The following is a 13,586-nucleotide window of genomic DNA, read 5'->3' as shown; positions in this document are numbered from 1 at the left end:
AAATAGTTTGTCCAAAGAGTAAAACATATGTTCATAGCTCAGCTGTTTTCAAGTCAAGTAAGCTTCCTGTTCCTGGTTTTTATTGGTGAAGATTTTTTGTTTCTGCACCTTTGCTGCTTTTTTTGGTTTCTGGGCTACACCCGGATCTTTTTCTGGCATTTTCTGTTTTTATAAGCCTTCGTATTACAAAACGATGGACGTTTGGGGAATTTCTTTTGTATTATCTCACAGAAAGTATTGATGCATTTACTAGTCAAGTCATGCAGCATCTTGAATACTGAAAGTCTTTCTGTAACAAAGCTGAGGCTTTTTAAGACTTGTCTTTTATCTCATTTGTGAGATATCTGAAGTTGTATATCTTTTCTTGTCATGAATTGTCCTTCTAGATCTTTACAGGGATTTTGGTGACTTACTGTTTTGATTTTTGATATTCCACAGACATCCTGTGTTCTGTTTTAATGTTTCTATCACCAACTACACTCAAAGGAGAAACATGAAAGTTTCCATGGGTGACTAAAATAGTTATTACAGTCAGGCATGCAGTTAGTTTGCACTGTGAGCCACAGTTGTTTCCTCAGAGGTCTTCTTGTTGTTGAAATTGAACTAGTGAAATCTGAATGCAGCACAAGTAGAAATGACAGTAATTGTGTGAAATTTCATCCCACATTTTTTTTCTTTGCGGGAGAAGCCATGTTTTTGTGATAGAGTGGCTATCACATTGATTTTGTTTCCGTTTTGAACCACTGTAACTAATTTGGCCAACTATAACACAGATTATTGAAACACTTAAATATGTAGTTTTGTGCTTGTGGTCATTTGCAAACTGTAACTTGCATTTTTGTGTTGCTTCTGGAGTAATGACCTCTTCCTCTTTTATTGACCTTTCAGAAGATGGAAGTCTCATTTTAGTACAGATAAGGACAATTTCTTAACTTTTTTTTTTCTCGTTTTTTTGTTCTGTTAATACACACACACATAGAACAAAAACACTTTTCTTCTCTGGAACACAGAACCTTTCCCACCAGTATAAAGACAGGGCTGATTAAAGTCACGTTAATGTTAATTAATTCAAACTTCTGAACTACTAATGTAAAGAAAGTAAAGAGAATAAATATAAAAATTCAATTTTTGTAACATTTAGAAAATATAAATAGTCCTAACTGACCTAAAACAGGAAACATTTAGTTAGATTTAAAGTTTTTAGTACAACGTGTTAAATGATCTGGTTTCAACTGTATATGGATGTACAGAGAAGGTCAACCTAACTAAATACATAAAAAAAAAAACATGCACACATGCTTTCTTAAGGGTCACCAGGGTCAAACAGCTTTTCTCATGCAGGTGATACCTACCTTGGCCAACGTTCCCTCAATGGTGAGGGTCTCAACTTTACCCCCTCTCTACAGCTGCAGGTATGCAAAGAGGACAGCTGCAGAGTTGATGGAGTTGATCCCCATGGTGTAAACCATCCGCAGAGCATCCCTGTATATTTTCCCTTAGCCTAACTCCTTCTGACCCCTTGTCGGATCCCGTCCTGACTGAACCTTTGATATTACCACTAGATCCTGCCCCACACAGTGCAAACTGACCATTCTTTCTTTAGAGAGAATTGGGATACTGAAAGTATTGGATTTTCTATCTTGCGTACACATGTCAAAACTCATTAAAGGGTATATCAGAGCTCTTAATCAAGGCTGTTCAACTCAGAGCATGCAGCTAAAACAAACCCATGTATAAAAGTTGACATTCAAACCAATAATCTCTTTGATTAATGGTCAGTTTCTTTGCCTCTTGGCAATCCTGTTCTTCCAACAGCATCACAGCTTCCTGTCTATGCCAGTTCTTGTTTTTCCATGCATATCCAAACATTTTGTATTACCCCTTTATCCATGTAGTTAGTTTTATTTGTGTTCAGTGGTTATTTGTTGAAAGTGGTGTTTTGCCGTTTGTTCAAAATCCACAGATTTCTGTTGTAATGCTTTAAACGGGGCTTGCAAATCAAAAATGTATGTTTTGGTTTCACTTTCTCTTACTGGCATGGCTGATTTCTTAGGCAATGTTTAAGCTTAAACTGGGTGGGACCGCTACAGCAAGGCAGTTAAAGTGTAATTATGCCCCAGCCCTACCCCTTTGAAAGCATAGCCTGAGAAATTTTGAAAAGAATTTCCAGCTGGGTGGAGCCAAGAGACGCTGAGGAGAGTCGCTAAGTGTTGGGGATGATAGGAGCTGAACTGGTCTGTAGTCAGAACAAAAGATGCACTTTTACCAACTTATTAACTTTGTCACTACATTTATACTTCAGGACTGCTCTGTCCTGAAGTATGCCGATAGTCAGAGCAGAGGAGACCCACTCGGATCCACATTGCAAATAAATCACTCATTTGTAAAACTGACCATCGCCGTTGCTATTCACTTGCTATACACTTGCTATTCCAACTCCTGACTCGCCAGGAGTCAGGGTGAATGTGTGTGTGTCTGGGTGAGATGCTTTTATGCCCCAATGGGGCGAGTGATGAAAAGTTGTACTATTTTAAACAAATAGGAGAATTCAACTGTGTAGGCACCGTTTGACAAAAGGGGCCATCACAAATAATGTGGAACTAAAATTGATACAGTGTCAAACTTCACACAGAAACATTAAGATGCAACCCTGAATAACCTATGCAAACAAAAAAAAAAGTTGATTTGGAGGTTAGTTACACTTGAAGACTCTTTCAGATCACTTCACAAAAACAATCTCAACCATTATCTTAGAAGCTATCTACACTGCTTTATGTGAATTCAAATAGTTCTCAGAATAGACAAGCGCTGGAGGATAATTTTGTGTCTGTTCTTTTTGCAACTTCCTGTTGCTAAGCCACATCAGCTCAACCTCGTTTCACACTTCTGCCTGGCCCTTTCTGCTTACTGTGGTTAGGCATCTGTGTTTTCCACCCAAAGACAATCGAGTGGCTTTTTTGGTTGGTCAACTTAAACTACCCTGTTCCATATTGAGACCTTTCAGCTGACAGAACATTTGTAGATTGATAGTGACCTAAAAGGGGCTTGAGTAATGCACACTACTTCTCTTGCATTATGTAGAAGTTTGTGGATACCAGCTGCACTTTGTTGACCTGTTAATGACAAATTTTCTTCTGTCTTTAAAAATATTAATATTTAAATGTTGTCTTCTCACAGGTGGATACCCTGCACCGTGCTACACACCTGACGGGCGGCTATGAGGAGTTGTCAAGCAGTGGCCTCTTCACCCCTCATCGCCTGGATGTAAGTAGCTTCAAGCCTGCATTGTAACAGTTTCTATAGCCGAGTTAGCAACCACTGCTGTATTTTCATGTTATCAGAAATTTAAGGATGGAAAAATTACATCCATCCAGTCGGATATCTTCATAATGTTGGTTCAGTAGCTTGCTTTTCTGCTATTCATTGAAGCTTTTTAACATATGAAATTCAGGTTAAAAAATGCATATTATAAAATATGGCACCAACTTTCAATATATTATATATATACTGATTACATTTCGTTGCTGTTTTAAATATTATGATATCCAGAAGGTAAGCAATTAGCAACTTGCAGTCATCCACTTGTCTTAATTTTTATACGTCTTAAGATGTGGGCAACATTTCAAGGTGTTACAGTAGATATGATTGTCTTAAATTTGTCCATTCGTTGCATCATCCTGCAACATTTGCTGTTTTCTTTGTGGCTGTAGTGGAAGAATTTAGATGCTAATGTGAGGTAACAAAACTACAAACCCCATGATCCTGTGTAGCAAAAAAAAAAGCATTCATCAGGTTACTTTTCACAATTTATTTGGGTCATAAGTTGGGACCCAACTTAACTTAAATGCAAACTTCCTGACTCTTGCAGAAATATTTCAATTGCATGTGAATTGTGCTCAGTTATTTGACCAGGATTTTCCTCAGCAAGGACACCGGTAGCATATTTGAACCAATTAAGGTAAGAAATTGGTCATCAGTCTTCATCTCTGTGCCGCTTCCCTCCTTGTCTGACTGCAGGCTAACAGCTGGCAGGACACCACCAACCCGCCCTCGGTTACCTCCCCTCCTGGTCCACCTGGCAGCGTCCACTCTGACACTTCCAACTGATCTGGTGGCTTTACCTGCCTTCTCTTTATTCCCACTGTGGTCTGCTGTTAAAATCATCTTGTGTTCCTATTTTTCTTCTTTTTTTTTTTTTGTTTCATTTCTCCCCTGTGAACAGGCCACATGAAGTTGTATACACATTTCATTCACACTTGCTGTTCTGGACCACAGGACAGCTGTACAGTAGCTGGGAGGAAATTCTCCTTTCACCTTCATTCCAGTTCTCCGCTCTTTAAAAGTTAAAAAGGGGAATGGAGCTCAGAGACATAATGAAAAACATCCTTATTGTCAAGGACTTTGAAAAAAACAAAACAAAAAAAACACATCCAGCTGTGTAGATGATCATGATGTCTGTACATTATGTGTATATGCACGTTAACTTTACACAGTACTCCCACGGCTTGTTCATGTGCTGTTTGACCTTTACACTCAACTCTTTGCTTTGGGAAACTGTGTGTAATTGCCCGTATCTGCTGAAGCCTTGGCATCTGACAGCCAAACTGTGGTTACGGACCACCAGGGAGCTCTGCTCACCTTGCTTGTACCAAAGTGCTGCCCCAGTGTTCCTCTGAGATTACCCTCTGCCTACTCAACACAAGACACTGTTGCATCAATGTATCCTTCTGTTAGGATTTTAAGGTGAGCAACTGATGTTTGCACAGAGGTGCACGCAACTGTCCCCAAAACATACAGCTCACAACTTGTCAGCTGTTCTCATTATGAGCTGACATAAGCGATGTGTCAAGCACAGATGTTAGCATCCTTGCTATGGGTTTCTACCTTTCTAGGAAGGTGAGGGGATCCCTGCTCCGAACCAGGCAGGACAGGAGATGGTAGGGCTGGTGTGAAGAGAATAGGAGAACATCTTTGGTTGAGCATATGTAACCAATAGCTCTTTCCACTGCTAACCCATAGAGGGTGTTGGTAGATGGCTTGTAGACTTTACTTCTTTCTTTCTGTCCACTAGTTTATTTGATTGTAGACTATTATCTAATGCTGTTTCACCAAGAATGCACCAGCCACCACCAAAAATTAGCTCAATACGACATCTTTATGACAAACGAAGGGTGGAAAGATCGCGAGGCATCGATGTATTACTGGAACAAATGTGACATGAACTTAGAAATGTGACTGTCTTCCATGCATGTAGGACTTCTAGGTGTTATACTGTTTTTCATTTACGTTTTTAGCTTAATTTGTATTAACGAGAGAAAAAAAATGAATAAATAAAAAGGTAAAACTATTACAGTCAGACCAAAACCAAAAAAAAAAGTGCATCACATGTTGATGTGTCTGTGTGGACGTGTAAAAGGTTCCTGGGATATCTTAGTCAAACTGGCTGGTGCTCCTTCGAACTTTGTAAGCATTATGTAGACTGGGCGCTTCCACCAGCTAACGACACGCAAGGTGGGGTTCAACTTAGATTTTTTTTCCCCATCTTGAAACTTAAGCTTGTGAGCCTGAGGCAACATGTTAACAACCTGATGTTGTACCAAAACCAAATATACAAAGTTCAGCAATGTAATAATGCTACTTTTTTTAAAACATTGGTGCGCAGTCGCCTTTTACATTTGAGGAGGGAATTCTGTTTGTACCTGTGTCTCTTTGTGGTGTTGTCATGCCTCAAGTTGGTTTATTTTTGTTTTGTTTTAAATGGGGCTTCATAAGTGATGGGTGGAGTTAACACTCATCACACCTGTGATTTGATTTTGAGCATAAAAGAAATGCTCTGCCCTTTCTTTATCCTTTAATACCGTCTGGTAAAAATAACCCATCTTTTTATGTTCCATGGCCAATTGGGCAAGGGCTTCTCTCTCTCCTCTGTTACCAAAAAAGAGGCAGCACTGGGTGTAGTAAAACTCTTAATTTGTGTGTAGGACAAACCTGACACATTTTGGCAATTTCCATTCGTTAAAGCTGTTTTATACATTAAAGATTACGTGAATAACAAGGCGTTTTGATAGTAAGGCAAAGCCTTATTAAGACTTGTCATTAAAGAGTTTGTTTGAACCATGTTACAAAACAGAAGCTGAGCTTGAAAGCCAGTCACACGTTATCTCTCACATTTCATTTCCTGTTTTGTCTCTCGCAGCAGCTTGTTATTGCTGCGTCCTGAGTAATGGCGTCGTCACACCAAATTATCATGCCGCCCCTTTTTTTCTACTTGTTGTAATGGATGTCACTGTACAGTTTGTGTAATGTTTCAGTACATTTTCTTTTTCTTTTATAAAACTTTGTTTGGTTGAGATATCTACTGTTTCACAGGATTCACGCTAACTCTGTATTGGCTTTGAATATTATTTAGATCTTTTGTTACATAACCAAGTTGCAGTGTAGGATGAACAAATGTAATGTGGTGCTGTGGAACTATTTTTTATTTTCCTATAACTATTTCATCCCCTTTTTAATTTCCACATTGGGTTTTACTTCTTGAATGCTTAAACTACAAGTTTCCCCTCGTTTGTTGCCTCGGTGATTTGCCACTATTGCCATTCACCTCAATTTATTACAGCAGAAACATCAATGCCTAAATACTTGATGTCAATATATACACTTTGTGAGCTCATGCATTTTGCAGCGCCGTTGTAACTCATCAATAAAAATAATCTTATTGTAAACTAACAAGTATTTTGATCATTCGACTGGTTTAGTTCCACAGCACCAAATGTCTTTGTAAACCTTCATTTGTTTGTTTTTATTAGTATATTTGTATCTCCCTCTTTCCCTTGTATTTACCCCTCTCTCTACCTCTGTCTTTCCATTTCTCTTGTATATAACCCCACTGTTTTCAGACTTGTGAGTCTGTATGAACTCCTTTTATACCTCAACTTTAGAATTGATCTAGAAAGAGTAAAACAAAACGGAAGAATATGACAAAATTGTAGTGTTCTTATTAGAAAATTAATAAAAAAAAACAATTTAGTGTGATTATTTTTTTTTCAGTATCTCATTTTAGGAGTGTTTCATTTTATAAGTTGTCACAAATGCTCTTGTGATAGTCAAATGTAATAAAAGGAGAGATTGCACCATCTGTTGATTTTTAGGTGAATTTGTTAGCTGCACAAAGACCAAAGACAAAAAAACTTTTCTCGAATGCTAACTGTAATTTTTTCTTCCTTTTAATTCATTCAAAAATTTAAATGTCAACACAAGATTTACAAATATATACACTAAGGTTACAATATGTCTGATTTTCTGTCATACCACAGAGTCTGTCCACTTGTCATCTTTACTGTCTCTGTCCGGATTCTTCCACAAGACCGGATCTTCTAACTTGTAGCTTAGAATTTTCTGTAGACAAGAAAAAAAAGTTTTTGTTTTACAATTTCAGAAAAAAGTCAGACAATTCTTACACAAGTACTTAAAAAAAACCCAACAAGAGATGAATTAGATGGTATCCTTGTTCCAAGACATTGGTTTGACAAGATAACCGCTAACAAGTAAGAACAAGCAAGTTTATTCAGAAATCTGCTCTAAGACGTGAAACTGGAATGGCTCGCAGATGGGATGATAAGATGTCAGAGGAAAAACAAAAAACTGAAGAGCTGCCATCAAAGTGAAACATGTAACCTGAGGTGCTTTTAGTGTGTTTAGACTCTCTGGCTCCATTTTGATGAGTTACCTCCTTCAATGGAGAGTCAATTTCTGTTGACAGAGTCTCCCTCGGCTGACAGCCCTCACGTCGACAAAAACAGCAAAGGATCCACTTGAACGTTTTCCGCATCTCGGCGTCACGTAAGGAATAAATGATCGGATTGACCAGAGAGTTGCACTCCGCTATCGCCAAACAGTATTTCTCATATTTGTTGGCGTTGCTCTCTTTACCCTGCAGCCCGTCCAGGAGGAGAACGATGAGGCCAGGTGTCCAGCAGATCACAAAGGCACCTGCAGAGATGTGAATCATTTATAGGGACAGAAATGAGTAAACGACACATGCACATTTTTTCACTGATGCGGGATGATGCCTGACAAAGTATGGCACAACTGTGTAAGGTCACATTACACCGTTCCAGTGCGTAACAGCAACCATGCAGAACATATTTACAGACAGGAAATTAGTCACCTGAGTAGTAGAAAGGTAGATCATAAGATGGAAAAATTCTAATAAAGTTCCAACTTAAAATTCTCTAAAACACAAAGATAAGGGAAGACGGAGAAAAGAAAAAATCTGGTTTGCAGAGAAATGCAAGATAAGTAATCTTGACAAGTCTGTACTTTGTAAAATATTTGTTTGCTCTGTCATTCATTTACGTTCCTGAAAAATACATATTTGCTCTTACCCAGAACCATAGAAATGGTTTTCATCAAGTTGATGACTGTCTGCTGTCGTGCCTCGGAGGCGTGCTGAGAAGTGTGGCGACTCTGGCGTTTCACGTGAAAGAATATGTGAGAGTACATGCCCAGCATAATGAAAAAGGTGAGCAGGTTGAGAAGTGCCCAGAAAATCAAGAAGCGGCGGCTGTAGAGGGGAGCAACAGTGGAGCAGTCTGCGAGATCACATTCACAGTTCCAAAACAGCGATGGCACCAGACCCATGATGATCCCTACGGCCCAGATGGAGATGATGAGCAGCACCACGCGCCTCTTGGTCATGGTGCTGTGCAGCTGCATAGTGATGATGGTCTGGTGGCGTTCCACAGCCACAGCCAGGAGGTTGGCGACGGAGGCAGTCAGGCTGATGTCAATCAAAGCCCCACGGATGTACCACTGCTTCTTAGAGAGCTTCGCTGTCCAGGGTCCCGTGTTGAATATCAGGTTGGTATAGGCTAAACCTGCAAACAAGTCTGCTGCTGCCATGTTTCCCAGCAGGTAGTAAATGGGGAAGTGAAAGCGGCGGTTCATGTGGATGGCTGCCATCACTAACAGGTTGGCCAACACCACTATTAAGGATAAGGGCAAGCCTAGTCCTATGACCAGGTGGTCCCGTGTAGTCCAGTTCCCTCTGATCGTTTTATTCACCTGTTGGTAAAAGAAGGTGACGTTTTGGTTGCTGTAGCAGCCGTTCGACGTATTATTGTCAATGTCCATAACTGCAAAGAGAAAAAAAAAAGGGCAGAAGATGTTGAAGGGAGATCAACATGCAACTACTAAAACCTCTACAGGAATATACACATTGGAACTCAAAAATGGTTTAGCCTTTACTTGTTACTACTATTTTAAATCTGTGTGTTGTGAACCACACAACAGGTTCTGCATTTTCATTAAGGATACAAAAAAACAAAATGGAGAAGCAGCTAGTAACAAAGGTTCACGCTGCTTCCACAGGACTTGGAAAAAAAAAGTCACCCCATAACGAGTGTTGCTGTTCATTAATCTAAAAAGGACTAAACAATTTCCAAATAATTTTAACTCAAATTAACACAGGTCATTCACTACTGGAAAATATTTGAGTGCTGACCTTTTCTGAATGTGACCCAACAAATTTAGCCCAACATTAAAGAAAAAAAAAAAAAAAAAAGCAACAGCTGAGACTCTGCAGGGATTACATGGTATGTTAAATGCAATTAGAAAGAAACCGAACTTGTATGGCCTATTTGAAAGTAGTGGAGAAGCATCATGTATTATTGTGACATGGCTTATTGCCCCCCCCCCCCCCAAAGACATTTCGCAAAGTTATGTTTCAAAAAACCCCACAAAACTTCTGAAGCAATGTCCTTTAGAGGAGCAAATGTTGGTCCCATTGCAGATATTTGGCAACAACCAAATACTACATCATCACAAACACCTCACAGAAAAAAACCCAGCTGTGGCCTCACAGAAACTGTCAAGCATTTCAGTGGAGGTATAAAGATTCAACCAAGCAGTCCAAGAACTCAATGAGTAAAAACTAAAGCGGCGAAGAGTAGTGGACCAACATTTCTGCACAAAATCAATTAAGTTACAGGATGTCCTTATCATTTAAACTCAATGTTTCATTCTGGTTTTACTTCAAATAAATAAATAAATATAGAACCTGTAATGTGTTAAAATATTTTCCAATTTGGTAAAAAAATAAAAAATGTAAAAAAAAAGTCTAGAACATCAGCTGCAGCTTTTAAAGCTCAATTTAATGTACATATAAGACTTACTTGCAGCAGATATTTTCCCAAAAATGTAGCAGCTGGTTTCCAAAGTTGGAGTTTAGAAAATTTTTTATTTGTTTTCTGGAGATTAAGCTAAAATAAAAAAAAGGAATGTTCATAGGCGCAAACAAAGAAAGGTTCTTAAATAAAAATATAATGCATCACGGGGATGAGGTTTCAGTCCTAAGTTACAGGTATTATCCGCAACGCTTGTTAACTCCGAATATTAGAGGCCCGTCTCTGCTAGAGATACCGTTGTGTTCAAATTGTAGCCCTTCAGTTTCTACTACTCTGACAGTTTGGTAGAAAATTGATTTTTTCATGGTAAATAATGTACTTATGCAAGTATAAACCAACAGATCTAAGAGTTAGGACTTGGATTCTGCTAATCCTGTTTTTTTCCAATAATTATTGTAGAGGAGGAGTAAAAAAAATAGCAAAATGAAATTTATTCTAGAACTGCACCACTCAGTGGCAACTCTGTTACAATAGTTCTGACTTTTTGTTGTTGCAGATCTTTGGTCAATATTTTTATTCATTGAGGCTTTGCAGATTTTGACAATTATTCCCCTCTTGTTTTGGATGTTGTGCAGCTGTAGCTGAAAAAAAAAACTTTGCTCTTATTTTCATCACTTTTGCAGTTGTTACGATGCATAACTGGGGCAACAATTAATTGTTTTTATAAATGGGAGCAACTAATTCACCCTCAATGCTCAAATAATGCCACAGATCCCAGAGGACTGCTTTAAAATTGAAACCAAAACCAGGAAAACACAGAAGAAAACGGAAAACTACCACTCAAACAAATAAAAGAACTGTAATATCGGAAAAGACTCGGCCAATGTTCTCCGCCAGGGTGACCAAAGAACATCTAGTACAGAGCAAACCCCTCCAAAAGAAACCAACAAAAAGAAAACGCTCACTGAGACACTCATTAAATAAAAGCTCAATTGTTGTCAGACAACCTCCAAATGCTGAATTCAAGCCACACCACACAGTGAAGCACGGCGCCTCAGGAGTCATGTTTTGGAGATGCTTCCCATACTGCAGTGTCAGGCAAATTTATTGCATATCAGGGATCACATAACTTTGAAAAATATGCGAGACATTTCACCTTGCACCAGAGAGGAAATCCATTTTAAATGGTTGTTTCAAAAACACAGTGACCCCAAGTACAAAAGTGACAGGCATGTTGGTCCAAGGCCAACAATGCCACTGATATAGAGTGATTACTCCAATACGTTAGAAAGAAATTGTAGAGTGAAGTCAAAAAATGCAGAGAATTGTGGAAATCAGTCCTGGGCTAGAATACCCGCCTCAGACCACAGAAGTTAGTCAACTCCGTGCAGCACAGATTTGAAAAAGTTCTCAGAATCAAAAGTTTATGTAGGGAAAGTTTGAGTAAGTAAAGAAAAATCTAGACAGAGATGGGGTATTTGTTTTAGCCGTCTAATATGAATTTTAATATTCAACGTCCGCAGTGATAATACGTTCAGATTATTTTATTTATGTTTTGCTCTGTAATAGAGTACACATTATTCCCAATGTATTAGTATGTATTGGCATTAACTATGAGAACTTAGAGATTCACTTCTTTAAAACGCACTGCTGTTATTTAGAACACAGCTGTATTCTCAATCCCTCCAAAAATATACTTGTGGTTCCCGTAAAAGACCGGTCTGAATTGATCAGAAAAAAATCTATATATATATATACATTTCCACCAGAAGGCCAAAATTCACTCGCCAATTGGTTTTAATTTCCAATGTTATCCATTTTGAAGCAAATCATTTTTTTATGTAGCATCAAGTCTCACTTTTAGATCCTCCTTTATTTGTCGACATTTACACTAATTTGGCATCAAGCCCTGATGGTTTCAGGACCTTATCCGTCTAATAAAATGTGACTGCTGCTCTGTTTCTTTGAGCAATAAAATATGTTTGTCGTGTTGATTTAGTTACATATCTAATCTATCAGATAACGACAGTACACGAGTTCGTGTGTGAATCACCTGCATTCCAGTCTTAGTTATGGCTAAAACGAGGCACAAGAGATTTTCAGAGTTCAAAAATCATGTCAACTTTGGCCAAAAACTGCCTTGTTTTTCAATAATTAAATGTTTAAGTCTCATTGCAATATTTACCAACAAGTAAATTAATATACTTTAATTTGTTATTCTTTCCCCAACTTTGTGAAATGATTTCACTTCCGATTAAGTGTGACATGCCACGGACACTTTCTTAAATTATCCAAAGGAACATAAACCTACCTTTCACTTTAGAGTCTCCTCCTTCCGGACATTTCCTTTATGAATCAGGTGACTCCACTTTACGCCAAAAGAAGGAGAAAGTCTTATTTTGTTAGCACTGACAGTACATGTGTCCTAGCACTTCTCCCGGTTACGCGTCTCTGAATCATTCTCACTCGAAACAGCTGAACCTGAACAACAGGTAAACGATGTTGCCTCCAAGTACCGCTTAAAAAAACGGACAAACAAAATGTCCTGCCTCACATACAGCTTCGGAACACATTGTTCACACAGTCTTGAGACTTCTATTCAATGTTTGCATAAGTTTCCAAATTACTTTAATGGGAAAAAGAACAACAACAACAAAACACATCTTGGTTTGGGCATTCTGAAGTTTTACCGCTGTAGTTTCAAATAGTGACCACAAGGGACAGTAAACATTAGCCCTTCTAAATAGCCGTAAGCAACGTCCTTCCCGTAAACATTAGTCTTCATGTATCTTTATGGTATCCTTGCGACGTAAGCAAGTGATCACACAAGTATCTACAGAATGAATATATTGTTTTAAAGTAGTTTTTGTGATAAAAAAAATATGTACACATATTTGGCCTTTTGATTTCAGCGTGTGTTACAGCGTCTTAAACTCAAATAAACACCCAAAAGCAAGTAAGCAACTGAGTCACTTCAGATAAATGCTTGGGTAAAACAACGGTTAATAATGAACAATTGATATCCCACTAGAAACACAGCCCCCGATTTTTGGTGATGTAGTATATCAATATGGCCACAAGAGGGCAACGGAGTTCAGTATAAAGTCAGAGACTGCAGGCTCACTTCTGATAGATGAGACCACCAATAAAATCCCAATCTTGCTACCTTAATTTTTAGGTTTCAAAATAATGTTATTCTTTATATACATAAAAGTAAAATGCAATGTTTAGCTAATGCATATCTGTTAGCATGAGTTATTGTGTTTTTGTTCCTCTTTCAGCCATGAGCAAGCTAATGCCTAATAATTTATTTTGTATGACAATCGAAAATGAACACTTAAAATTGTTTGTAAGCAACCATCATTATAGCTGACACCATAAAAAAAACTGCTTCATTGACCCTGGTTCAAGGAGCCGTCGCAATCAGGTTCATAAGCTCTTTACTGAGATTAAGTTAATAAT

General features: G+C 38.3%; 2 protein-coding genes across 4 annotated transcripts in view; one reads left to right on the top strand and one right to left on the bottom strand.

Annotated features, from left to right (window-relative positions):
* The window catches only part of LOC102234948 (pre-B-cell leukemia transcription factor 1), a 30,053-nt gene extending 22,918 nt beyond the window's left edge, over nucleotides 1–7,135 (top strand). For 2 of the 3 annotated variants that reach the window (XM_014469699.2, XM_005801503.2), the window contains 2 exons: nucleotides 3,178–3,264; nucleotides 4,018–7,135. In XM_014469699.2, the coding sequence (XP_014325185.1) occupies nucleotides 3,178–3,221 (44 nt within the window). In that variant the 3' untranslated portion in view covers nucleotides 3,222–3,264; nucleotides 4,018–7,135. Of the gene's footprint in view, nucleotides 1–1,308; nucleotides 1,413–3,177; nucleotides 3,265–4,017 lie in introns of all 3 variants that reach the window. The other variant, XM_023348812.1, reaches the window with a different exon arrangement.
* Nucleotides 4,412–12,709, bottom strand: LOC102235401 (lysophosphatidic acid receptor 2). Its single transcript, XM_005801504.2, has 4 exons — nucleotides 12,436–12,709; nucleotides 8,385–9,134; nucleotides 7,727–7,989; nucleotides 4,412–7,395 (listed from the first exon to the last, which is right to left on the bottom strand). Exons 2-4 carry the CDS (start codon nucleotides 9,130–9,132, stop codon nucleotides 7,303–7,305), a joined length of 1,104 nt encoding a protein of 367 aa, XP_005801561.1. The 5' UTR covers nucleotides 9,133–9,134; nucleotides 12,436–12,709; the 3' UTR covers nucleotides 4,412–7,302.
* Nucleotides 12,710–13,586: the final 877 nt, after the last annotated feature.

The sequence above is a fragment of the Xiphophorus maculatus genome, chromosome 16, assembly GCF_002775205.1.
Source record: "Xiphophorus maculatus strain JP 163 A chromosome 16, X_maculatus-5.0-male, whole genome shotgun sequence".
NCBI classification, from domain to species: domain Eukaryota; kingdom Metazoa; phylum Chordata; class Actinopteri; order Cyprinodontiformes; family Poeciliidae; genus Xiphophorus; species Xiphophorus maculatus.
This window is presented reverse-complemented; position numbering and strand designations above follow the sequence as displayed.